Source organism: Thamnophis sirtalis, unplaced genomic scaffold, assembly GCF_051295495.1.
Source record: "Thamnophis sirtalis isolate CommonGarterSnake01/CBP01778 unplaced genomic scaffold, rThaSir2_p1.2 scaffold_6, whole genome shotgun sequence".
Lineage (NCBI taxonomy): Eukaryota > Metazoa > Chordata > Lepidosauria > Squamata > Natricidae > Thamnophis > Thamnophis sirtalis.
In genome coordinates, this window is record NW_028261386.1 from 46,917,139 (window position 1) to 46,944,381 (window position 27,243).

A 27,243-nucleotide genomic window follows, 5' to 3' on the forward strand; every position below is an offset into this window, starting at 1 on the left:
TCTCTCCTTGATTAGTTTCCACCCACTTCTTCTTGTTCTACCCTCAGGTGCCTTGGAGAATAGTTTGACTCCCTCTTATTTTAACACAACACATAACCGTTAATCTTACATAGCTTGTTTAGAACTTCAAATGAATGCTTTAAAAAGCAAAGGGGAGTTGGGGGGGGGGAGAAACTTACAGGCACAATCTCAAATTTAACAATCTATGAATTGATATTTCCAGATAAGTCATCAGAATGAAGCTTCTGTTTCTATTTTATTTTATTTCTGTAACTTAATTTTAGCAAACCCTCTGTTTCCAAAACTCCTGCTCTATCTTTCACCTCTGAACCTTCCAGCAACAAAGACATAAAAGAAAGTTGTTTTCAAATGATTAGTGGGATGGGGGGGATTTCCCCCCAGATCTGTGACAAAATAAAAACATTTGGAGGCAGGGAGATTGCTTATTTGCTTGGAATGAAGCATATCAAGCAATGAAAGAATAAATAAAGGTTTGCTCTAATGACCCTCACTTGATGTTTAACCTTTGCATTCATAAACAGGTATCTAGGAAATTTGTGCAGTAAGAATGAAAATGAAGCCAGATTGCATTACCTTTATCTAGATGGTCAGAGGTTTGAATTACTAAAGTAATGAAACTTCAGCAGCCTGCTTCAGATCTATTAGGTTTGTCAGTTTTTATAAGCATGCTTACTTCAGGCATCCAATTATAAATATAAATTTTAGTGGAACCTCTATTTGCCAAGAGTCACTAGTAAGTGCTTACAGACAGATTTGCATGTACATATTGAAAAATTAACCTACTGCTTTGATGGACAGGTAATCTGGATTAAATGGATATGTTCCTCTCAAGATGACATAGCACAAATGTGTATATTTGCATATACAGAAAATCCATAACTCTTCTGGAAAGGAAGATCAGGCTGTACAGAAATGCTGGCATTTGAAAATAATATGACAACCTCAAAGAGGCTTGAATTGATGTACTGTCTGCTTAGAACTTCTTATGCGGTTTCACTTTGTGAATCACATCCAGAATCACAAGCAAATGTTGACTAACCCAAATCTTCTTAATTAATCACCTCAGAAAGAATGTTGTAGAATAAAAAAAGGTGGAGATTAAAAAAATCCAGAATACTCTTTGGGAAAAAGGCTGCAATGTTTGGAGAACGTTATCTCCCCTGCTAAAAACACTTGAATAACCTGAAAGACAAGAAATTCAAGACCGATAAAATGAAATCCTTAGGACACCACAGTTAATTAGTGGAAGTTGCTACCATGAGATACACAGTTGACCAGAAATTTGAATTTCTTTACAATTCTTAAGAAGACCAAGAATAAATGACAAATTGTAAGCATGGCTATAGATTATCTTCAGTATTGAAGGCAGTAAATATTTTGTTGCTGCTGGGCAGACATTGCTACTGTTCTTTTTGTGAGTTTCCCATTTTCTGAAAAAAAAATTCTTCTTATATTCTTAATAGACTGTACCACATATATTTATACACATGATTCAACTTTACCAAAGAAGGATGAAGTTTCCTCTAACATATGGCTTCCCCTTCTTCGGTATATTATGATCTCAACAAGAAGAACAATGATAAGAGAAATAAATTTCTGAGAAAGTTCCTACTGCTAGCTGTGGAATGAAGAATGAGTTGCAACTACTATGCTCCCTTATTTCCTCTTTTCCCTTTAAGGTACCTGTCCTTAACTCTTTTGGGAAAGATTCATGTAATCAGAAAGAAGATAAGAAAAAAAAATTAAACACCAGAAAAGAATTAGGTGGAAGAGCATCTGATTGTGACAAGAGATGTAGTTGGTAACAAAGGACATCGCCAAAACTCCTGATTGTATCCCAGGTTAAGGAAAAGTGATTGCTGTCCTGGCACTGACAAATTTACAGCAGCCCAGAGGCCTTGGCATAAGGTCCCTGGCATTAGCAAGTGGTCAACCCAATGCTGGCCTTTCTGAAGCTTTTAAGAAACCCAGTTCCTGATAAGAAGGCAGGAACTTACAAAACAGCATGGCAATGAAGGCAAGGCAACATGGCAGATATCTAGAAAATTCAGAACAACAGCTGCAGCCTCAAAAGACCAATCAATGGAAGTCTGTAGCTATAGATTAGTCTGTAACTATAGTTAGTCTGCAGCTATAGAAGAAATAAATTATTTGGACATTTTTTTGGTCTAAGAGTAGACTTGGCTATGGAACTGAGTTTATATTGATCACTTTGTGGATGTCCTTCAGCAAGATTGGGAGAGGGAAGGGGAGACATTTGGATGAGGTTTCTTGCTGATATAAAGTTAGGTGTGATCAGTGTTGATATATTTCATATTCAGGTCAGACAAAAGATGTAGCCAAGATTCTATAACACACCCAGAAAACTGTTAGGGTCTGGATGAGGATGAATAGATCTAGGAAAGGGCTTTCCAAACTGTAAAGTGCAGACAGAGTATAGAAAACTTTTGGGAAGTGCAGACAGAGTCCAGGGCAGATGTGGAGAATCTTTTAGGTACATTGTTACAATAAATCCACCTTTCTAAAATTTCTTTGTAGATTAGTGTTCATTTTGGTGTTTGGATTTTTAGAGGAGGTTTGTAAATGAAGATTACACTAAAGTGAAGTGTGATGGCAAAAGATTTAGGTACCCCTGATCTAGGTTCAATCCTAGCAAACTTAAATAGCTTTGAAGTCAGAAGCCTTCTGATGATGGGCATATTTCATCTTTGGTTCTGCATGGGATCATGCTTTTCCATGCAGAAATATTCATAAATTGGGGTTCTTCCTGGATTCATAGCTCTGCTTTATCGATGCAATGCCTCTAATAGAATTTTCGCATCACTCTAGTGTGCAAAACTTTTAAAAACCAGACACTGGGGAGTCAGCTATTAAGCAAAGAGAAACAACACTCTTTGTATATAATTGAATGTTTAATGTTAGATGATGGATATAATCAAGAAGAACACTTACTTGGAGTAGTCCATTTCACTTCTATAGCTGTGTGGTTAAGAGGCTTTGCAGCAACATTAGTGCTTTTCTCTGAAAATCCTGCTAATGTTGTAACAACCACTTCTTCACTTGACGTATATCCTACTTCATTATGTACTTTCAGCTTATATGCATATGTTGTATTCCTAAAGGATATGATTTGTATCATTAAAAAGGGAAAAATCATTAGAAGCATTCAGTTTAAATATTGACTTTACTTCAGATTCTAACCAAAAACTACATTAGAAGAAACATTCAGCAAAGCTGCTATTTGACTCACAAATTTGTGAATTTTTGAGTCAAATAGCAGCTCTGCTGAATGTTTCTTTTCAGTTCAATAAATTTTGGTAACTATGTTCAGTTATAGCAATTGCAAGCCCATTTTTTTTTAAAAAGCAGCTTAATTTATGATCCAATTTAATTTTCGTTCTTTTATCTTTTTTTTCTTTCTCTTGTAGACTACATAGCTCTCACTAGTTCCAGAATGTTTTTTTAACCTCTTATAAAACACTACTTGGAGGCGCTATTTCCCACTTACTTCAAAGTTAAATCCTGATTCATTAATTTTATTCCCAACTCCAGATATTTCAAATGTATCCTGAACTCTAGTTTTCAAAAATTCCTTGCCTTTAAGAAAATGTGTAGAACAATATTCAGGCACGGCAATTACAAGAAATTCATAAGAGCAAGAAAAGTTCAGGACAATATTTCTGCATTTGTCAACAAACCACAATAAAGCTAGCTTAACATGATATATGAACTTCTCTCGCAAGGAAAAGACAGTTATCCAAGCCACTGTGTTTGGTTTATTGAAAAATCTTTTTACAAAAGGCTTAGATTCAAAAGAATTTATAGAATTCAGTCAAAAAACACAGAATAGACAATTATTGTTTTTACACAATGCCACAAAGTAGTTTGATTTTGGCTTAGTAATATGTGAAATCAGTTTTCATAATGAGTAAATCAGTTTTTAAGAATGTGGTTTATTCAATGAACAATGATTAAACCAACAGTTGTTTAGCAAAATACATGAACCCGGCCTACAGGTTTAAACATGCCCATCATAAATACAGACTCCAATAGCATGCTCCAAGGAGTGAAAGAAATGTAACATATTTTTCACTAAATGAAGATTTTCTGGTTATGCATAATAGGACTAGACGTCCAAGAGATCAACAGAAGAATATATTGATGGGTTGGGGTTGATGATTTGTTATAGAATGGGCCATCTTAGAATGGGACAAAGACAGGTAGGTGGAGGAAGGTTTGTAAAAAAACAAGGACAATAAAGCCCTAGATAATGCTTTACTTAAACAAAAAATGTTTTCTTAAGAAAAAGCCACAACTAAAAGAGTCCAAGGTTTCTAGGGCAACACATCATAGTTATATACTCCAAATCTCCTCCATAAATATTTCTCAAACCCATGAACAAGCTAGCAATAGAATAGAATTGGAAGGATGCTGGATGCTGTGTACTTTAATGAAATAAGTAAAACCACTCACTCAATATTCCAGCAGTTCACTTCTTACTTTCCTGAACATTTTTTTAAAGCAAAACAAAATTGTGCAGAGCAGAAGAGTAGGTAACCACACCAAACAAAAAGTGTTAATAAAGGCTCATGCCAAAGGAGATGACAAAAAATATTCGATTACATAATTAACATGTTTGCAACACGGAGATGCAAGGAACGCTTTGAACTATTAAATACGGGCTATACAAAATGCCAGCATTTGTTTTTATAGTTTTAGTAATCTTACCTGCTAAGACCCTTATCTTCATAAAACCACTGAGTTCCTGAGTAAATATTGTCCCAGAGATTTAAATCTTCAGGGGGATTTGATGGAAGTGGCTGCTGGATTTTACGTCTCAGGAGCTCATATCTAACACAAAAGACAAGCAGAATGGTGGGATTATCTTAACTAATGTTATGACAAAAAAAGGTTGCTTTCAAAAGTCACACGTTATTTTCTTTTTACAGCTGTAATCTTGTTTTTTTAATATTTTAGAATTTGACACTTTTCATAACTTGTGTAATTAGTTTCAGAATGGATGAGGGTTTTTTAAAGCAGTTCATTTATTAAGAAAAAATATCTGACTACATAATAGAGTGTTTGATGAAATGTTTGCATACCTTTTAGGATAATTTGACAGGGGGTTGAACAGGCAAACTTGTTTTATATAGAAAAAAGAAAGAAACTATATGAAAACGTAACAAGTTTTTTTTCTAGCATAAACTTTATCTGCTGTGTAACTACTCTGATTTGATTTGATTTGATTTAATAATAAAGATTTACCCTTGAAAGTTGTGAAATAATTACTGGGTCAGGAGACTATGATAAACAGTCTTTATATCAGCTGCTTTAAAAAACTGATTTTCCTCAATTTATTTGTAAATGTATTAGAATTCTCTTTGCCCTGCATTTCATTTTTCCTTGTGTGACTATTGTTCAGAAGTGAAGATTTGTGCCATCAAAATGTCACTTCCCATGAAGAAGAAAGTGGTTTCAACTGACTTGAGAAGCTAAAAGTTTACAAATGTATGTGCATGTATGTTTATCTGAGAAGAAAGAAAACCAATGAGGTCCCAACACATTCAATGGCCCCAGAAAAATAGAAAATAAATAGGAACAGCAAATAAAATGTAGGAATTATTTTTTCCAGAATTCTGATTTAATCAAATAACATAATTAATTAATTTTAGGACTCAGTCTACTTTGAGATGGAAGAATCAGTCTAATTCAAATCTGAATGATTTGCACAGGTTTATAATTAGGTCTACTCTAAAGCAGACTAAATATTAATCTCCTTAACATTTCCAAATTTTATACTTGAGTTTTAAAAAAAATTCTTTAAAAAAGTATTTCTCAGGCAAGAGTCTTTTTCCCATGAGGTTTCTCTCTTTTAAAAAGGAAAGAAACAAAGAAAAAAGAAAGAAAGTTGCTTGAAGTGACTAGAAATTTCAGCTGTCAAGCCCTTGGGAGCTCATGACCTTGGGAGGAACAGCACATACTATCTTTTCAAGAGAGACTGCTTAGAGCAGGGGTGGGGAACTATGGTTCCTTTATGACCAGTGGACTTCAACTCCCAGAATTCCTGAGCCAGCTATTCTCAGGAATACTGGCTGAGGAATTCTGAGATTTGAAGTCCCCTGGTCATAAAAGGGCCATAGTTCCCCACCCCTGTCTTAGAGAAAAGATGGACAATCCCAGGCAACTTTTTAAAAAATGGATTCAAGGTTCCTGGTAGGAACAATGCCTTATGATGACCATTGTTCTCAAGATATTTTAAGACCCATTTTGAATACAGAGTAACTGCCATGTGAAGAACCTCAATGTTTAGATACTATGAATATATATTTTTATTAAACAATGTCCTAAGATATATTTGTAATGACAGCCTTCAGAAGACTTTGCCAAATTTATCAATTGAAGATTCCTTAGGAGAATTATATTCTGAGAGGTATCCCAATCTGAGAGGTGCAACACTAATGTACTTTTAATTCATTTCTTTCATTTGCATCTTTTCCTTTTGATATTTCTATGTGTACTGAGGCATGAATAGAAATTCACAAAAATGTATTTTTGTTATAGCTGTACATATTATTCACCTTAGGTTAACTGATATATACAAGTAGTTTGGGTTTCAAGTGCTTTGGTTGGAATGAAAATGTAATACCAGTCAAATATTCTGCTGTCTCCCCAACATAACCTCTTCAGTATTTTCATTTTATCACCTAATCATCACATTTTCAATATACCCAATATTATGTGATAAGATAGGAGAAGATAGAATAGAATAGAATAGAATAGAACAGAACAGAACAGAACAGAATAGCCTTATTGGCCAAGTGTGATTAGATACACAAGTAATTTGACGATGAAATAGTATCTTGGGGATGGGGGGAGAGCTCTATTAATTTCTCCTGGCATCACATTCTGCCAAAATATTTATTCCAGTTCATAATTTTTTGACACTGTTGTAAACTGGCTTCCCTCCATGAGCTCAAAACACCTTAGATGGGATCCCCTTTTCTTTTATCCTATTTTATCTTTATACTGTAGGAGAAATGTAGGGTTGAGAATAAATGCCTGGCCAAAAATGAGCTTCAATAACTACAAAAGAATATGGATCAATATCTCCTTATTTATAATCCAACTTCTTAATCCCTATGACATACTAAGAGATCATGAAGAAGAGAAAATTTGTTAGTACAAGTTAATATTACATTAATCCTCTCACCAATGTACAGTAAATGCATAAGATTTTATAGGAGAGTCCAGAAGGAATTCTTAATAATTAGTCTTTAGTAATTTGCTGGTTATGTACTAAGCAAAACTAATTAAGAATCCCTTCTTGCATCTGAATAATTTTAGGTTAATAACAGAATTGCCAACCCATATTAAGTATGGTTCCTGGCTTCAGAAGTAGAGGCCATTTTGACTCATTCTGAGAAATCCCATTCTTTGAAGCATAAATTGGATGAAAATGGAGTATACAATCCCATTATTTAGAAAAATAAATAATTATTATGGATTAGTTGGAAAAATAGTAAATGCCTCTAATCTTTTTATAAGGACAGCATCAATTTCAAAAGGAAGTTTTAAAAGGTTATCTAAATTCCATAAAGTAATTATGTTGGGGGGGGGGGGCTTGAGCTACACACCTTTAAAAGTTGTGTTAAATGCCTATAGCATTTTACATTTTTCACCAGAATCTATAAGAAAAGTAGATACTTTTAAGAAATGAAATGTGCTAAATTTAATGATAATGGGTGCAATGTTTTATTAAAATTATGTAAATTTAATGCTATTTAATATAGGTTTGGAAGGCAGAATATATAGTAAAAATGGATTTTCTAGCAAGGAGTATCTGTGGCAAATTTCAGGCAGATCAGTTGATGGGTTTTTCAGCAAAAGGAAAGGTTGCATCCTTTCTGAATGCAGTCAGGGATTGAGGGCAGGGATAAATATGACAGATTAAGTCACTCATATTTCCCTAAAAGCAAATAAAGTTCTTAAACCAATCAGGTAGATAAGAAGCCATAAACTTCTTATCTATGGATGGAAGATGGAAAACAGGAAATAAATGCTTAAATTAAGAGTGCATATCAATTTCTATGCCCCCTCTTCTCCCTCCTCCCCCATTTTGATTGGCATAACTGATAGTTGTCTGATTATAAGGGTCACTCTCATTTGAGGGCAGACCTGTCAATCAAGAATGCAGTTAAAATTCTTTTTGGTACTTGAAAGAGACCCTGGAATGCATGGTGGAAAGACAATTTTGTGTCTGATTTCAGTTTGGGAAAGGACATATGGGAGAAGTATATCCTATCAAATGAGTCAAAAACTAATTTTAATTGTCCCAATCCAATCTGAGTTTATGTTGAGTTCTAATAATTTCAGGCAGTTCTAGGTAGTCTAACATGTTTTGATTAAATAAAATTTATATACAAAGTTAAGTTTTTGGTGCACTCTTATATATTGTTCTTTCCATTACCTTATGTGATGTCCATTGGGTTTAGATGGTGGTTGCCAATACACAGTAATGACTGACTCATTAATTGGGGTCACAGTCACAGAACTGATATTTTGGGGAAATGTTGGAAGTGTAACCATATATGTTGGCAAACTCTTGGTGCACCCTCCAATGTAATCTCCACCTCCTGTACAAGCTTCTATGGTGACCGAGTAATTTGTGAAAGGAATCAGGTTGGTTACTACATGGCTCATTGAAGTTGTCAAATTGTTATTTATAGTGATTCGAGGGTTCGGCATGTGGATCTCATAGCTCAAAATTTCTCCATTTAAAATAGAAGGAGATTCCCAGGAAACCTAAAACAATAAGAAATGGATTAGAATGAAAGATTAAGAATTTTACAAGGTTTAAAAAATAGTTCTTAGACCATCATGCTATTTGTAAAGACAATTTCACTTTCAGGTTTTATACAAGAAAATATGAATCCAATATTCATAAATGTTTATCATGGGACCTCAGATTATATCTGGTCCGTAACCTGATGTTCTAATAGAAAAAAATATTTATACTTCAGGGTTGAATTATGGAGTTCTTGATTCTCTTTGAGCTTGATTGTTTACTTACTGACATTTTTTAAAAATAGTTTTAAATTTTATTTACAAACATATAAAATACACATACACAAAACTTAGACGTACACCACATTTACACAATACAATACGAACAGGAGCTTCCTGTTCTTTCTAATAGCAATTGCCAATCGATATCGCTCACCTTATATTATTTCCCCTTCTATTTTATTTCATTTGTATTTCACCATTCTTAACCCTCTTATCTTACTCCTCTGTCTGCTAAATTGGCTGATTACCTCTAGTAAGTTTAAACCACTTGATACATATATATGTGTTAATTCTCCTTAACTACTATTTTTGGGCTTTGTTGTCTTCCTTCATTGATCCTTGTTTCTTTTCTCCATCCACCTATACCATTTATTCCATATCTGGTAGTATTCTGTTTCTTCTTTTCCCTGGATTTCTTTTGTTAATTTGTCCACTTCAGCACAGTCCATAACCTTTCTTATTATTTCACCTTCATTTGGAATTAATTTGTTTTTCCATTTCTGGGCAAAGACAATATTTGCCGCCATAATTATACGTAATACTAGTAATCAGAGGTGGGTTTCAAATCCTGGCACTACCAGTTCACTTGTGCTCGTGTGTGTGTGACACTTCTGCACATTCACAGAAGCATCCGGGCGGGTGGGTGGAGCCTCCCGCGACCGCCACTACCAGTTCAGCTGATCCAGGACAAACCGGGAGCAACCCACCTCTGCTAGTAACCATTGCAACTTGCAATGAAGAGCTGTAAAGATAGGTGTTTAATAGTTTAACAACTATAGATGTTAAAAAAGAAAAGAGAGAATGTTAAACCCTAATCTAGTCTTGTAAATCATTGGACTAGGACTCAATCTTTCTCTCACACACATACCCATCAACCAACAATGACCAGAACCGGCCTTGGACAAAGGAGAACCATTGTGAAACAGTCCTACTAACTAATCCCCCAAATCAACCAGAATGATATCATAATCAATACTATCAAAAGACACCAAGAGATCAAGGACGATTAGGAGGGTTGTATTACTCCATGTCACTAAAGGTTATTCATGAGTGAAACAATGTCATCTCAGTGCTACATGTTGGCTGGAAACACAACAGAAAATATTCAATTTAATATATTTCTTCCAGAGCTCTAGCTGTTGCTATCAAAAAATATAGTCAAGTCTTTTCCATTTCAAAATTTCTTTGGATTTACTTCTCATAACATCATTCTTCACTGGTATTAAAACCTAATAATGACTCTCATTTTTAATCAATCTAGGTGGCAAGCTGTTCACCTGTAAAGCGTGCCATTTAGTTATGAGTATTTTTTATATCAGTCCAAATGTAGTAAAAGATAAAAAAAACAGGTTTGTCCAGACATTTGGTAAAGTATTGCACACAAGTATTGGCTGAGTTCTTTAAGATGGTTTGCATTGGACAGCTTTAACGCATCCTTTAGCAGATCAGGTATCCTATTCTGAATTATGCATGTCTTGGATTATCAGACATAGAAACTATACAATAAAATACAATTTTACTTACCTATAAACTCTGGAGAAGCTCATGATCAAAAGAAAAATTATATTTGCATTTACTTTTGAGCTCAAAATGAAACTGAGGCTTGGGAGGCCTAGTGTACTGGGCCGCCAAAGGCCCACCTCCTGGCATACCCCATGTTCTCCCTCCTACTCCTCAGGCTCCCCACAGTCCCTGTGCTTGTTTTCCTCCTCCAGGTTCCTGCAGGCCTCCCTGGGTCTTTTCAGGCTTTTCCCACTGCCACCAGTTCCCCCATGGACCTTTTCCCTCCCACTCAGTCCCCACAGGGCTTGGCCTTACTGGAGCTCTCTGCTGTACTGCATGGACCACTTTAGGGAAGAAGAATGCAGCTCTATCATGCGACCATGTGGTGTGATTCTGGAAGTGGTTGCCCTTTTCCAAGCATTCACATTAAGCTACAGTTGTTCAGAAAAAGGTGGCTGCTTCTGGAGTTGTGCCATGGCTGTGCAACAAAGCCTCCATTCTGCTACCCTAATAGTGCTGCAGAAAACTCTAATTTTTTCTCTCTACTTTTTGTTTCTTCTCCCACTATACTTATCACATCATGACAATATGATAATACCAGATTAAAAATTATGCATTGTATTGTACACATTGCATTACTTTTACTTTTCTTGTTGTTTTTTTCGAAATGACATTTCCCCTGAAAAGTACCATATTTTTCAGACTATAACATGCTCCAGACTATAAGACGCACCTAGCTTTTGAAGAGGAAAACAAGAAAAAAAATCTGCCTCACAACATCCATCTGATATTCATCTGGCCTGTTTGCCACCACCCATTTGTTGCCGTGGTCCATTCTGCGTGGCCTGGTCACCATGGTCCATTCACCACCTCCCATTCGCTACAGCCCGTTCGCTGCTGCCTGTTCACCATGGCCTGTTTGCCACTACCTATTTGGCATGGCTTGTTCCCTGCCACCCATTTGCCGCTGCTGCGACCCGTTCTTGAACAGCTGATCAATGCCGCATGAAACCCTCCCCGCCACAATATTCACTGTAGAAGACATACAGACATTTTCACCCACATTTGGGGGGGGAAGTGCATCTTATATGCCTAAAAATAAGGTAATCGTTCAGTCATAGAGATTTAACTACAATTTGGATATGACTTCAAACTATTCTTGATATATCCAAATTGGTAGACCATATGCAACAATAGCTCAGATATATTTTTTCTGCCGCTTAGGGTAATGAGCAACTATCCTTTTTTAAAAAAAATCTCATCCTCATGGGCTTTGGCTACATCTTTCTGATGTCAGTTCCTATTATTTTAGAAGGTATGATAATGATTGGCTATGGCTCTGCGTGAGCCACCACTTTTCAATTTTTCTACACTTAGCGTGGAAGTTATATTTATGATGTACAAAAAGTCTTTAACACTTTTTCTATTAAACCACTAAGACTTTTTTCTATTAAGCCACCTGTTTCAGTCAATTCCTATAGGAGTCATTTAAAGCAAAGTTTAATTAATCAGGCTGCTTGAATTTCTTGCAGCCATTTCACGTTTCTAGGGCAGATGCCCAAGATCTGATTAAGTAGCTGTTTCATTTTTATCAAAGAACAAGTGATTACAAGCCAGGAGAACTAGTTATGGAATTGGCACAAAAACTATTTCATTATTAACGTGGAGAAAACTACTACAACTTCATTGAAAAGTTAAGAAAAAGTGACTAACTCTTACTGCACAAACCCAATAAAACAAAACATTTGCAGTTACTTGTAGAATCATCCTTCTGGACCACTCTCAGATTGATGCTAGATAAAACACGGTGGATTCTATTCCTTCTTTATGGCTACTATCATCCTGCTCTTCTATTAGACCAACCATTCAACATTACAGCATGAACTGATAGCCCTAGTCCTAAAAACATTCCTACTTAACCAAGGGAATGTCTCAATTTCTCTCTCCCTTGCAATTTTGGTGCCCCTGCTATGCTGAAGATATTCTCCAGCATTAAGCTTTCATTCCATTATCTAAATATCAAAGCACCTTAGGTTTTCTATCACAGAATAGAAAGGGACAGCTATATTTCCCATTGAAAAACAATGAGCTTAGAAAACTTTTTAAATAAACATAATCAAAACCTTTCAATTCAAGGAAAATAATTCTAATGAAAGAAAGCACAGGGTTAGCAATTCTGTAGGACCAAAAGTACCGGTATATTAGAATAGTCCAATCTTTTTTAGAGTCAAGAACATTGTTGGTTGTTCTTTTCAATAATAAACTGTATAATATAGCTCTGTCTTTGTGAACTGTCTCTCCAAAATCATTTCATATCAGAATAATCCTGCAGTCCCGGGACATGTTACCAATGTGTCACCAGACATGCTAAAATATGGGAAATTGTGAAAATTGAAAAAGAAACTGGCAATTGTAACAAGCCTCTCTATCCTATCTTCACATTGTAGGTTGGTGAGATATTTACAAAAGCACAATAGTCTCAAAGTTTCAGCTCTTTTCAAACCGTCAAAAGCTCAGCCTCAACCAAAGGAACTTGTAGTCTAGAGATACAATTGTACTAAGTTTTGTGAATTCTACACAGCATTAGATCATTCATATTGATGTTATGACTACATAAAAACCAAAACAATGCTACTCTTTATATAAAATTCTATTCCAGTTCAAATAAGGATTTGTACTCAAAGTTTAGAGACTGATTGTTTTGACAATCACAAACTTCTATTAATTGATGTCCTTACTTTCATAAAAGAATAATCTTCCCAACTCTTCTTACAAGAGACTATTTCAAGTATTTATTGACCTGTCCCTCAAGCAAGTGCTTATTTATCTTTTGCCTATAAGACCTCTTATTGATGATATTAACATGACAAGCATGTGGCATAAGAGAACTGACCCATTTATTTTAGCCTCTGAGCAGAACTAGAAAGTCATAAAGCTTTTGCAGTTCTGTAAAATAGAGCTCTGTAAATTATTTGCATTCTTCTCTGTAGCTTTTCTACAGAGCTTCTATTAAAACTGAAGCTGTTTTATAACTTAAATGTTAAGGGATACATAGGACATTCTCTGTAGTGTTAACAAGTTTATAAGCAGGCAAAAGATAATGTGGTAATTGCTTCTATTTTGATTGAAATAGGCAATGAAAATGTTTGACCACAAATGTTTTTATATACATTTATGAAATATTGATTGTAGTTATTCATACAGTTAAAAGATGCTCAATTTCAATTTTGCATCACTGATATATGTTTGCCAACCACAAAGATCTGGTGCAACTTTACCCTTTTTTAAATTTCCCCTGCCTGTCTATTGTAGATTCAGGCCTTCCAACATCTCATCATATTTTAGTGATGCTAAGACCATATTCATGACTTGAATTATATCATTTTTTCCCTGTAATGTAATAATGAGATTTTTCATTTCTGAGCTTGTATTATTTTCCTCTGACAGAATCTTTATTTTCTCCATTTTAGACACTGGAAAATTAGCAGCATCTAAAATCTCAACTGCAGTGAAATTTTAGACAGCCAAGGGAATTTGAAAACAAATCCAGAATTAAAGGAGCAAAATATAAATATAGATTGGTGGCCATATCTCCAACTACAATCTAGATACAAAAAAGACATAAAAGAATATGGAATATACATAGAATTACAACAAATAGATAAAATTTTAATTGGCCCGGAAAATAAATTCATAACGAAAATGTACAAATATTTATTAGAAGTAACATTAGAAGATGAAAAAGTTAAAGGTTGCATGATAGCGTGGGGCAAAAACTTTAGTTACAACATAGATCTAGTGGATTGGGAAAGATTTTGGAACACAAATTATAAACTAACACAATCAGCAGCACTTAAAGAAAATATATACAAAATGTTTTATCGTTGGCATTTATCACCAACAAGATTGGCTAAAATGTACCCAAATATGAAGCCGACCTGCTGGAAGTGTAAAAAAGTACAAGGGACCTATTATCACATATGGTGGACCTGCCCGGAAACACAAAAATATTGGACAAAAATTTGGAAATGGGTGCAAGAAATTACAGGAGAACAGATAAAATACAAACCCAAAATCTTTCTACTGGGAATAATCAAAGGGAAATATACAACGAAAATTAAGTACATATTAACACATCTGCTAACTACAGCTAGAATAGCATTTGCCCAATGCTGGAAACAAAATAATACCCCCTCGGATGAATTAGTGATAAAAAAAAACTTTGAATTGTGCAGAGATGGACAAATTAACACTGAAATTAAAAGATAAAGAAGAGTCAGAATATTATAAAATTTGGAACAATTAGTACAAATGGCTGCAAAACAGGAACAAAATTAATTAAGCCAAAAAACAATATATATAAATATATATAGAACTGTGTGTAAAGTGTGTAAATATAGAAGCGAAATATTATATACATGTACAGGTATGATGACATAACAATGTTGATGTAATGACTGTAAGGTGTTGTAGAAGGGAAAAAATAATAAAAAAATCTGTCGCAAGATAAAATCTCAACTGCAACTGAACATGGACGGGCCTCGACTATCCAATTAACTGAATTTTGTGTTGAATTAAACACGACCTAGTATCAATTTATAATTCACACTAAACTGAATATTGAATTATTCAAACACTCATTAATCACGATATAACTGTACAAAGCTGTTGCCACTCTGTACATCTGGTGAGTACTTTTCCTCTGCAACAGAGATGGTGACAGGACAGTGATATGATATGTGTTGCATCTTGTTGCTGCCTCTTTAATGTTTTTTAAATTTAAACACATATTTTTCTAAGCATCTGGATACCATGCAATCCCAAGAAAAACTGCCTGTACTCCAGGTACAAGGGCCACAGACCACTAACCAAATATTAAGAGTTCCATCCAGTGCCAGAGAAAGTATTCTATATATGTAGTACAATAAATTCTGACATAATGATTGAACATAATATTTACCATTGCAGCATAACTTTAGCTAATCTGATTTAGAGTTAAGAGGTTTTAAGACATTTCTCATTTTAAATTATTATTGCTTAGTAATATGTCAAACTAATTTTTTTAAAAAAATATAGTGATTCTGTTCATATTCTCCAATGCTTTCTGAGGTGTGTGTGTGTGTGTGTGTGTGTGTGTGTTTGGCACTCAATTCTACTGACATAGGGAATAAATCTTCTAAAACAGCAACAACAATTTTAGCAGTAACAGTGTCAATGATTCTAGTGGATAATCTCTATCCTTACGCAAACGTCCTTTGTTTTGTGCTCCAGTGAGCAAGCTACTGTACCAATATTTTTTGGCACTAGTACAAGACTGAATCCATGGAAGTACGTGTATATTTACACAAAAGAGACTTCTAAGCTACAAAAATCCCTCTTGTTTAGTTACACTAATTTCCCCTGAATGAAGTTTGTATGTAAGCCAAAACAATAGTAGTTATCCTGTCCTCTAGAGTTCATTCCCAAATGAAAAATATGAATAATTGAAAATTTCCGAGGCAGTCCTCCAAAACAGTTTTCTTAATGTATTGATTTATCAGAGATGAAAACAAAACCTATATTTAGCATCTATATATTTTCCGGATTAAAATTAAATATTCCCACAGTACTATTTAAAATATTTTATATGTGAAAGAAGCTTAAAGCACAATACAATACAAATATTCAAGATACTATCAAATAGATTAAAATGGTAAAAATAGAGAAGCAGACTTAATTTACCACATTTGCGATTAAATATTAACAATTAAAAAAACAGGAAAGTAATCTGTTGAATTTAAGGAGACCTTAGAGTACAACAAAGGAAGCTGATGAAGAAAAGTTACATTAGGATGATGGATCAAGTTCTAGCAAGGGTGATGATGTCCAGATTAATAACATCTAGTGGGCATTCTCTGTCAAGACATCTTGAATTTAATATAAACCTAAAACTGGAAAAACAGAAAACTGAAAGTTTTAAGTAGAAAAGTCTAAGGCACCATCTGTCTCAGCACTGTCCAATCCAAGAACCAGTGTTTCTAGGAAAGGTGCTGTTATAGATACTTCTTAATATTAAAAGACTGATTTTTTTTAGTCACATGCAAGAGAGCTGTTTTCTCTATTGCTCCCCGGTGTAATATAGAACCTTTCTGGAGTTCAGTTTATTTATTTATTTTTAATTTATGAAAACCTTTAATCTGCCCAATAGCTAATGAACTGATGTAGGGAAAGTTCTTGAAAAAGTAGCGAGATTGCTGCTAAAGATGAAATGGATTATCCCAATTCCTTGTAGCCGGGGTTAGCTATGATTATGGAATGAAAACCACATTGCTTTAGTGGATGAATGGCACCTGGGTCTGGATGTTAGAAATAAGCCTTCATCTGACTTCAATACATCAATCTTGGCATCTTTATAAACTATATCTGAATTCAGGGGAAAACATGAGGAATATGAAGTTGCAGTGGGTCCATTCCTTCCTAAGCAGACAGTTCTAGTCATTACAGTGAGGGAAGGAGAAGTTGACCCAGTAGCTGTTCTTGTGTGGTCTACTCCTCTCCCTTGTTTCTTAATATCTACATGAAGATGCTGAGTCAGATCACTTATTACTATGGTTGGAAATATCAGTGAACCTCTGACATGAAAGGAGACATACTTTGATCCCTAACCCTAACCCTAGCCCATCAAAATGTATCACAGAAAACTTGAAAATGTGAACAGTCAATGGAGATAATAACTAATTAGTCTGAATAGAATAACAGATGAAATTTTTATGGGAACAAGAAGTCATTTGGATTACTTTGGTTTCAGGTTGATGCAGAACAGTTGATGAAGGTCAATTATGGTGTAATGTGTTGCTTGACACAAAACAGTTGTGGTATGAAAGGCAGCAGCCCATGTGGCTTTGTGCAGACTCGATCTCTCCTGTGAGAACTGCACTGGCTGCCAATTCACTTCTGGGTCCAATTCAAGGTGCTGGTTATTCATTTTAAAACCCTGCATGGCTTGGGATCAGGTTATTTGAAGGACTGTCTTTTCTCAGTCACAGCTACCCAACCCACCTGAGTGAGGAGGCAGAAATGTTATGAGTCCCTTCTCCTAAGGAGGCACCTCTGGCAGGACTAAGAAGAAGGGCCTTCTCCATGGTCACTACCTCACTATGGAACATCATCCCCACAGAGATAAGTTTGCCCCACACTTTGACACACAGAAACTTTGCAAGACCCACTTGTGCCAATGGACCTGGATAAACCAGAGTGCAGTGGATCCCATCAAATGGCTTATTAATTGTTGTTGTCAAGGGAGGTGGGAGATTATTGCTATTCACAGCAATAGCAAAAAAAACAACAACTTAGAGTTATATACTGCTTCATACTGCTTTACTGTCTAAGTGATTTACAGAGTCAGCATATTGTCCCAACAATCTCGCTCCTCATTTTACCAACCTCAGAAGGATGGAAAGCTAAGTCAACCTTGAGCCATTGAGGATGGAACTCCTGGTAGTTGGCAGAATTAGCTTGCAATACTGCATTCTAACCTCTGTGGCACCATGGCTTATTTTTTTAATGATATTTTTATTTTTGTAAGCCGCCTAAAGTCACTGAGAGTGAGTTGGGTGGCTATATAAATTTTCACAAACAAAGTTTGTTGAAAGAGCTTAGTACCTGGCAGCTATATTAACCAATGAAGTCTCCAGAAATTGTCTATGTGAAATCACTAATTAATTAATATTAGGAAATAAAGTGAAAAAAGCAGGTAGAGTATAATTTAAAAATAAGGCTAAACAAACCTGGGCAGTGTATGGATCCAATGCTTGCACCTTAGGAGCCTGGATGTTTTCAGGTCTTGAGGGCCTGGTGGTGACTTCTACCCAAGAACTGCTGTTAATGCCACCTTGAAAAGTGCTTGCCAGTATTCTGTATTCATATTCTTTCCAAGGGCTGAGACCAGCACTTTGGTCTAGATAACTTTTGGAGCAATTGGAAGGAAAAGAGGCTACTGTTGACACGTGTTCAGTTCCCTTTACTCTCCTCTCTATTGTGAAGTTTTCAACTGGTCCATTTGGATGAAGAGGAGATTGCCATGACACGAGCACAGACGTTGGCGTGTCTGAGTATAGTTCTGGAGCAGGGATGTCTTCAGGTGCATCTGGAAGGGTGTGTATAGGTAGGCTCTCAGAGGAAAGGGAGCACCCTTTGGAAGTGCATCCTTCCACTTGAAATCGGTAAACTGTATATGGTTGCAAGAAAGATGTAATATATTTTGATCTAGCTCCTGGTATAGTAGCGTGCAGCTGGTTGTTTTGATAGATGTTGTAATGGGTGACAATGCCATTTGGCCTTGAAGGTGGCTGCCAGGAAATGGTTGTTTCTCTGGATTTCACTTCCAAGATTAGTGGTGGGTCAATAGGTCCTGGTTCTACAACAGAAGAAGAGTTGCGGGGGAGAATAACATCATTGCTCCTGATGTGTAGCCATATAATGCAAAAATGAAACTTTTTCACTGGAAAATACCTTTGTTTCTTAAATACAATATAAGCAATGGAGAGAACCCACCCTCAAGTTCCCTTTACTGTAATGAATGCAATAGCGAACAGAGATTATGTAACTATTTATTCTTTGAAACCTATCATTTAGTTCTCAGGTGAATTGAGAATCCCATTGGTCTCATTTTATAATAACATTATAATATAATACAATTTGTTCAGTTTGGGCTTAATATGATGGGTGAACCCATCCATTATGATTTAACAGTATATAAACCAGCCCCATGGCTAATCCTGGCTTAACTCAACCATTATAGTCAATGATTCTACAGAGTATTAACTTAGCCCACTTTTACAATGATTTAGAGGAATACATTATGGATTCTGCTAGTGGAGTGTATTCTTTAGGGACTCTGCTCAGAACACTGCCACTGGCAGAAAGCAATTCTGATTTTCCATTGTAATTCCCAACTTCCATGACCAGATTTTAGGGAAAGATGGAGAACTGAAGGTACAAGTGACAAGTGGGGTGAATGTCAACTCCTCTCCCATTTATTCAGTGAAAAACATCTGCTGAATCAAAAGCCTCCCATGGGTGAGAGAACCTGTCCAACAATTAGAAGCTTTTGCTGAATACAAACCCCTTCTAATTAAGAATCAACATAGAATAGTTCCTCCCATAATTAAAACAAGGCACAAGACCAGGAATTCCAATGTTCAATTTTGATATGCTACTAACATGAACTACAATGGAAAAATAGTGTCAGAGAAGAACTATTTATTTTCCTTCAAGGGTTGGATTTCTTAAAGGCTAATATAAATTAAACATTCTTTCCTAAGTGAAAGTTTGGTATGATGCGACAGGAAACTTCCCAGACCTTTTAACATTTATACAACATTACTCTATTATTTCTGATATCAAAAGCACTTTTCTTCTATCCATTGTTCTATGCAAACCTAAAAGGAGATGCAGAACTAGGCTAAAATATATGAAAGAACTTCTCTCAAGAGAACTTCCCTTGTGCTTCCCCATCCGGTTCCCCCAATTATATTAGAAGAGCAGCCAAACCCTTGGGAGAAGATGATGAGCAGAGGGGACAAGGAAAGGGGAAAAACAGCTTGTCTGCCATATCCACTCCATGGCCAAATTGACTCATCTGAATTAATGAATGAATTTTAAGAATTAATTCATGATTTTAAGAAAAAAATTGAAACTGGGCAATAGTAATTTTTTAAACTTTTGCTGCTTTTCTTTCAGAACACATTCTTAATTACTTTCAGCACACCATTGTAGCAAGCCTGCATGTTTCATAGCCCAGTAAAGCTAGTCCTATGCTTCTTGTTACATATGCAATATTTCTTCTCTCTTCTGTTTATCATTCTAATCCATTTTTTGCAATTTATCTACTTCCTGTTAATATTGTAGGTGATTTTTTACTGTGACTGTGACAGAAGCTGCCGATTTAGCTCTTTCACCTACTGATAAATAAACAATGCACAGATCTGACCTTTAGGTTAACAGGTTTTATGCTTGCTCCACTCAGCACTCTAACAGATTCAATTATCATAAAGGTTCAGGAGCTTCCATGAATACTGAAAAAGACGAACCATATGCCCGCATAGGTTTTGTGGAACAGCAAATACTCGGCAACTGCCCCCCCTCGAGAAATCCCTTAATTGTAAATAATTTCACCATGCCACACAATCAAGTCACCTTGAATGCAAAACCCCTCAGCCTGTGGAGGCAAAAACGTTATTTAAGCTTTAGTGGGCTGCGTTAAATTCTGCAATTTGAAGGGCTGTTAAGTTTTTCAATTGAAATTTCATTTAAAATGCAGGTGCTTTTTATTATATTGAGGCTTTACTGCTCTCTAGGTACAAGCAAGAACATGGTGCAAAAACACAAATCTGGCTCAATCACTGATCAGTAACAGCTGTAATTCCAGAACATTTAGTATTCTTATAAACCATCTTGTGAAATCTATAAATCGTTGCAAGGGATCAAGAACGCTATGCCCACCTATTCTGCCCACAGCATTTTTGGTGTTTATGAGATTTTGTGTTAACACTATATTTTATTGAAAATCTTTTGAAAATATATTCTTGAGTAATGTAATCATTTAAAAGAGTTTTCAGGGTTTTGTTGTTGTTGTTGTTGTTTCATAGACATTTTCAAAAGCAACAGTGCCAGGGACTTTGAGTTACATTCTACAGTACAATTGAAAGAAGGGGAAAAATAAGCTAGTCATGAAGTATTATATCAATATTTACTTCCCCCCACCTGATAAATCAGTGCATATCTTGCTTATAACAGCAATTACCCCTACGTAAATTTCTATGAAATTCCTGTGAAGACAGATTCTAGGTACGTGGTTCTATAAATTGCAAAGTTACATATTAGAAAGGGCTTAAAATATACAAAGAATATTCAAAATTATTCCAGAAAGTTTTAGAAAACTTTGGTTCTTCAAGTTTGTATTAAGATGAGATTTTTTTTTTCATTTCCATAGTTTCAAAAATGATAACTAGATTTAAATAATTTTGATTTTTTTTTAAAAAAAGGAAAACATCTTGTTAAAATTTAAGGTACAGAAGGTGATAATGAACTTAAAGCAATTCAGCTTTCAAGATTCATTTTCTACAGGGATGGTCAACAACTTACTAATTAGGCATCTATCTGGACAATTGGACTGCGGTTATCTGCAGGAAGGAAATAACCAAGCAGTTTGTTTTCTCTTATAATAAGTAAGATAAAGCTTTCATCCCTACTGCTAGTATTATGGGTATAACATTTGGGATAATGAGATGAACTTGTATTACAAACCCTTGCTGAGTTTAGACATAGCCCTTTTAACATTATCTGCTATAACTTATGAGAACAGAAGCTTAACTTAATTTTCTACTTTGCCTTGTTCTTCCCCAAAAAAACATTATAAAGGAAAGGATACCTTTTTTACCTTAATTTGCTACTGGTCTCTTTTTAAAATGGAAACACTTAAAAAAAGATAACTTAATTCAAACATGTCACACCCTTGACCTAAGAATCATTTTCATAGATGAAAGAGGACTAGGACGATACACTTATTATAGCAGATGCAGAAAAGGCAAGTCTTAGCACCCACAGCTCCTGACTGTTGTCTACAAAGATGACAACTGTGTACAAGAGACTCAGCCTGGGAACTCTGCCTCAAACACCTTTGTGCAAAAAGTTACAGAATAGCAAAATGGAGGAGTGTGCATGTTAAATAATTTGTTTAGGGAAAGGCTACAAACAGACTACTTCAAGGGCATCAAACTCGTGGCCCGTGGGCTGGATGCATCATGTGCTGGCAACTCTTACCCCCATTTTAATAAAGGGGGAAAAAGTTGTGATATGTCACGTAATGATGGGTCATTGCAAGTTTGACATCCTGGACTACTTCAAGGAATCAGGTCTAACAAGACCAGCTTTCTTCATATTATACTTGTGAATATTTCCCATTTATAGGACCCACCTGAGTGTTTTTGGTACTGTGAGAACCTGAGGGCCGTATATCTTAGATTAAACCCAAAAGGCCTATTCAGAAATTTCTACTCTTGCCAGAATAGTTGAAGTGAACTATCTTTCTTGGTTGCCGGTAAAGAGTTACTCAAACTATTGTATCTTTTTATTGTTTGTACCTGTCGATTGGGCAAAATGTGCATCATGGGACAACCATTTTTAAACCAAGGCACCTCAATTGGGCTAACTTACAGAATGTGTCTAAAATCTGGAACCTATGAGTTTCGCAGGATTTGGCAAAATTGTGGCTACTTCAATGCTGCCGCCCTGCCATGTCAGCCATAGTCACTTAATTGGCATTTCTAGTGCTCTGTGCCAGCTTCTTACAAGAAAAGCTAATGGGGAAACTGGCAGGAATTTGGAAGTCACCCCCACTCCCCCTGCTTTTTTGCCTACCTATGGCTATTTAGTTTCAGTGTTTAGGTAAGGAAATAGTTCTGAAATGATGACCCAAAAGGTCATGGATTGTCTAAGGTTCTATGACAGTGGATGGTTCACTCTTGTAATTATTTCAAACTACCTGATACTCTATCTGAGTATCAGGGGTGGGTTTCTCGCCCCGTTCCAACTGGTTCAGTTGGAACGGGGCCGGTGGCGTCCTCGTGCACGCGCGCGGTGCACGTATGCGTACTAGCGTCTGTGCGATGCTCCAGCTGCTCCTGGAGGATCACGCAGGCGCTGTATGCGTCCTGTGCATGCGTGGAAGCACAGAACTCGTCAAAACTGGGTAAGGAGCGCGGGTGGGCCCTTCGCCGTTCCCGGAAGTTACTTACTTCCAGGTTCGCCGACCAACCGGTTCGCGGGGACCGCCGCGAACTGGTTGAAACCCATCCCTTCTGAGTATCCAGGACAAACAACACTCTGGAGAACTTGGAATTGGCCCTGCTGGAAAAAGAAGAATTAAAGTTTTATCTCATGATTTTGTTAGATGAATAGATGAACTTTGGCAGTCTGTCTCTGTCTGTGAAGACACCATCAGCTAGCATGATCCTGCTAGGTCATCACAATTATGTAAAACACAACTATTAACTATAATTGGAGTAGTTTGCTAATATAATAAAAAAGTTCTGAATATGGAAAAAAAGGTTCGCACCCAATAGCAGCAATCACTTTTTAAGTAAGAATTCATGGGTGAAATGACATGAAAAAGATGGTTATAAAATTTTAATGGAATGATAAAAGGCAAAAGTCAGCCTCTCAGCTGAATTCTTAAAATCTCTATATATCACAATCAGGTCCTTAACTATAAAATCAATGTGGAATAGAACGTGTTGTCAATGCAGTTGTCACTGGATAGGAGCCTGCAAGAGTCTGACAGTGACACAGCCTCGCCTGCTAGGGCTGAAAATAAAACAATAAACTCCTGTTACTTATTAGGAATTGTTTATAGAGCCAACTACAGCAGATGAGGAGTGGAAGGGGAGGGGCATATCGCTTAATGCCTTTGATTGATTCTCAGGCTATTTCATTACAACATTAATACTGGAAGGTAGTTTCATTTTGCCAAATGAAATTATCTTTTATGGGAGGCTATTTTCCTTGTCTGCTTCAAAAGTTCAGACTCTATTTAAGAAAAGGAGGTATAAAATTATCATTAATCTTTTCTAATCATCTGACTAGAGACAAGTGTTTATTTACTTACTAGTGCAGAATTATCTTCCGATGGCCAGGCACGATGAGAATCATAGAATTTCTTGATATATGCAGTGGGCAACAGAAATAGATTATTGCATTTTAAAGGTAATGAGAGTTGTATACTTTTCAGAGGTTAGACAGAACATATCTCTAAGGGACTGGTATTTAGTGAACTTTCCAGAGCAGAATTGTAAATGTAAATGTAATCAAACTTTGCAACTAATAGACTATAAAATGAGTTCCTGACAATTGCCACTTCTATGGTTAAAAAAACTATTTTTTAAAAAAAATCTAACAATAATACTTAATATTTAAGAATCTATCCAGGTATGGATTTTGAAAGAATCTTGGTTAGTTTTTTAAACAGTTGTCTTTTAATAGTATTATGAGGGGGGGGGGGAAAGTCTACTTGTCTTTTTCTAACAAAGACATTAAAATCCAATGTAGGATTGGTAGGAATGGATCACAAGACATGTGCTACAAACAAAGGCAGAGTGTCCTATTGTCCCTGACAGATTTCACTGATGGGTTTGCTTTTCTGTCTACAATATCATTGTATTTATTACATTTCTAAAATGCTCCACAAATTCTGTTCCTGAATTCCATTGTGGTGTGTGTTTAAACTGGGGAACCCAGTTGGTGTATCCTGGTGCTAATGGAGCAATTTGTAATTGATTGTCTGTGAGTCAAAGAGTCAGTTTGGGACCGTCGCTCCCAAGAAAAGTTGTCTTAAGCAACAGAGTCTGATTTTCTGTGGATGGAGGTATTATTTATTGGTATTATTTAAGATCTAGAAAGGGATAATTGGGTTGAACTTTGAATTACTTGAACCTTTCCTCCATATCCCTACATCCCGTCCCCATCTAATCTTAGTAATTTTAATTTTTACACATTCAGCTAAAATCAACAACAACTTTGGAATGAATTGAGGCACATACAAAAAGGCTTCAGGTGGCCTCATTTGGGGTCATGCATGTATTATAACCACAATATTGTTGCTATCTAGGTCTCAAGTGGTGAGCAGCTCTTGGTGAGAAGTTCATGAAATAGAGTCATTCTATGGCACAAATTGCAAAACTAAATATTTAGTGTTTAGCATCCTTAGTTAAAAGAATCAAGTAATGGGAATGAGGTTAACAGGGTTGAAAAACTTTTTAGGATTACAGAATAATGAATGCACCAGAAAGTTATGATATCCTTCCAGGATGTGCACTTATTTATCTTTTGGTCTGAGATTTTCCTCTATTCTTAACAATGTATAGAAAAATTGAAATGTTTTGAAAGATAATATTAAAAAATATATAATAAAAATTATATAGGAGCCAGGTTCTTTTAACATTTATATCACCTGTAACGAGAATGTTTTTCAAAAACAGAGGACTTTGACCCGAATCTGCATGCAGCCTTACATAGTAGAAAAGCATAGTAATAGCTTCAGTAAGCGTAGTAAATGCTATAACCATTACATTGACTTTTACATTGTATGTCCTGCAAAAGTATACGGTGTACTTTTTCAAGCTACTTACTATCCTCTTCTGTAGCCATCAGAGTCCAGTTGCTGAATGTATCACCATATTCATTGCAGGCAATAACCCTCAACTCATAAGATGTATGTGGCTGCAGGTTCTTCAGTATGTGATGTAAATAAATTGTTGGTTTAGAAAACAACCTAAAGCAAAAAATAATAATACATATTTTAAGATGTGAAATACAAGATCACAAGGGAATATGTATGAAGAGAAGTGCTGCATTTGAGATAAACCACAACACAGATCCGTTTGCATCTCTTCAGAATAAGAGTATTTATCTGCTTACTCTGTATTATTTTCTGGGCAGTTCTTAAGTCTTATTTGGAGTCGGTATCTGGGTGAGCCTGGAGCATTATTGCGAACTGGTGTAGACCAGAAAACCTGAAGACTGGTTGGACTGGCAGATGAAAGCCTAGGAGGCAACATGCCATCTGGAGCTGTTGGAAAAACATGGATGAATTAGAGCAGAGAAAGATGTGGGCAACATATGCTGGATAGAATCAAAATACTTAATACACTGGAAAACTAATATTGAGGATCAACAGCAATTAAAGCACAGTTTAATTTAACATCTGTTTGTGCTACTGTAGTATTTGGCTACACTGTTCTTTTAATAATGTTATCATAGTACATCCATACTAATATAAATCCATGGATAGATTCATATGTGATGCTTTCACATTTATAATGCTGTGCATCTATCTTATCATCTGAAAACAACTGATTTGGCTCACCTGAGTCTGATTGCTATCTGGTACAAGGGAGCTTAACAAATCAGCTTCAAAATCAATGACTAAAGATACCTGTTTTTTCTATCCTCAGCTATTATAAGCTACATAATAAGCTATCTTGCATATTTCTAGTTCTAGTCACATGGTAAGCCAAGCATGATCAAAGGAGTGCAGTTATTGTACATGATAGCAATAGCAGTAATAGCAGTAGACTTATATACTTTCAGGCCTCTCTAAGCGGTTTACAGAGAGTCAGCATATTGCCCCCAACAATCTGGGTCCTCATTTTACCCACCTCGGAAGGATGGAAGGCTGAGTCAACCCTGAGCCGGTGAGATTTGAACCGCTGACCTGCTGATCTAGCAGTAGCCTGCAGTGCTGCATTTAACCACTGCGCCACCTTGGCTCAATTATTAATTACAATTATTAATTATATTAATTGCATACAAATCACATTTTATCCACATTTCAGGGTAGATGAAGATATATCTTAAAAATCAATGGAGTTCTAAACAAAAATACAATAGCAATCACAATGAAACAAACAGAAAAAGAATAATTAAGCTAAAATGTCAAAAAGAGGTTTCAGCCTGATGCAGAAAGGAATTCACTGTTGGCCTTTATCTAAGAAGACATTCCAAAAACGAAGTGCAATTTCTATAGATAGAACATATGAGAACTCTTACTTGGGCTATTTTAACTATTACTGACTGATTAATAGCGACTTCTTTGATAATTAATAGCTTTCTTATTTT

The 27,243-nt window shown here is 35.8% G+C and overlaps 1 protein-coding gene across 1 annotated transcript in view; it reads right to left on the bottom strand.

The window, feature by feature from the left end:
- USH2A (usherin) overlaps positions 1-27,243 on the bottom strand; it is a 461,429-nt gene that overhangs the window by 145,333 nt on the left and 288,853 nt on the right. Inside the window, exons 36-41 of the mRNA XM_087718552.1 lie at positions 26,044-26,194; positions 25,755-25,897; positions 18,357-18,985; positions 8,489-8,823; positions 4,750-4,872; positions 2,974-3,137 (exon numbers count right to left, since the gene is read on the bottom strand). Coding sequence (XP_087574678.1) covers positions 2,974-3,137; positions 4,750-4,872; positions 8,489-8,823; positions 18,357-18,985; positions 25,755-25,897; positions 26,044-26,194 — 1,545 coding nt within the window. The remainder of the gene's footprint in view (positions 1-2,973; positions 3,138-4,749; positions 4,873-8,488; positions 8,824-18,356; positions 18,986-25,754; positions 25,898-26,043; positions 26,195-27,243) is intronic.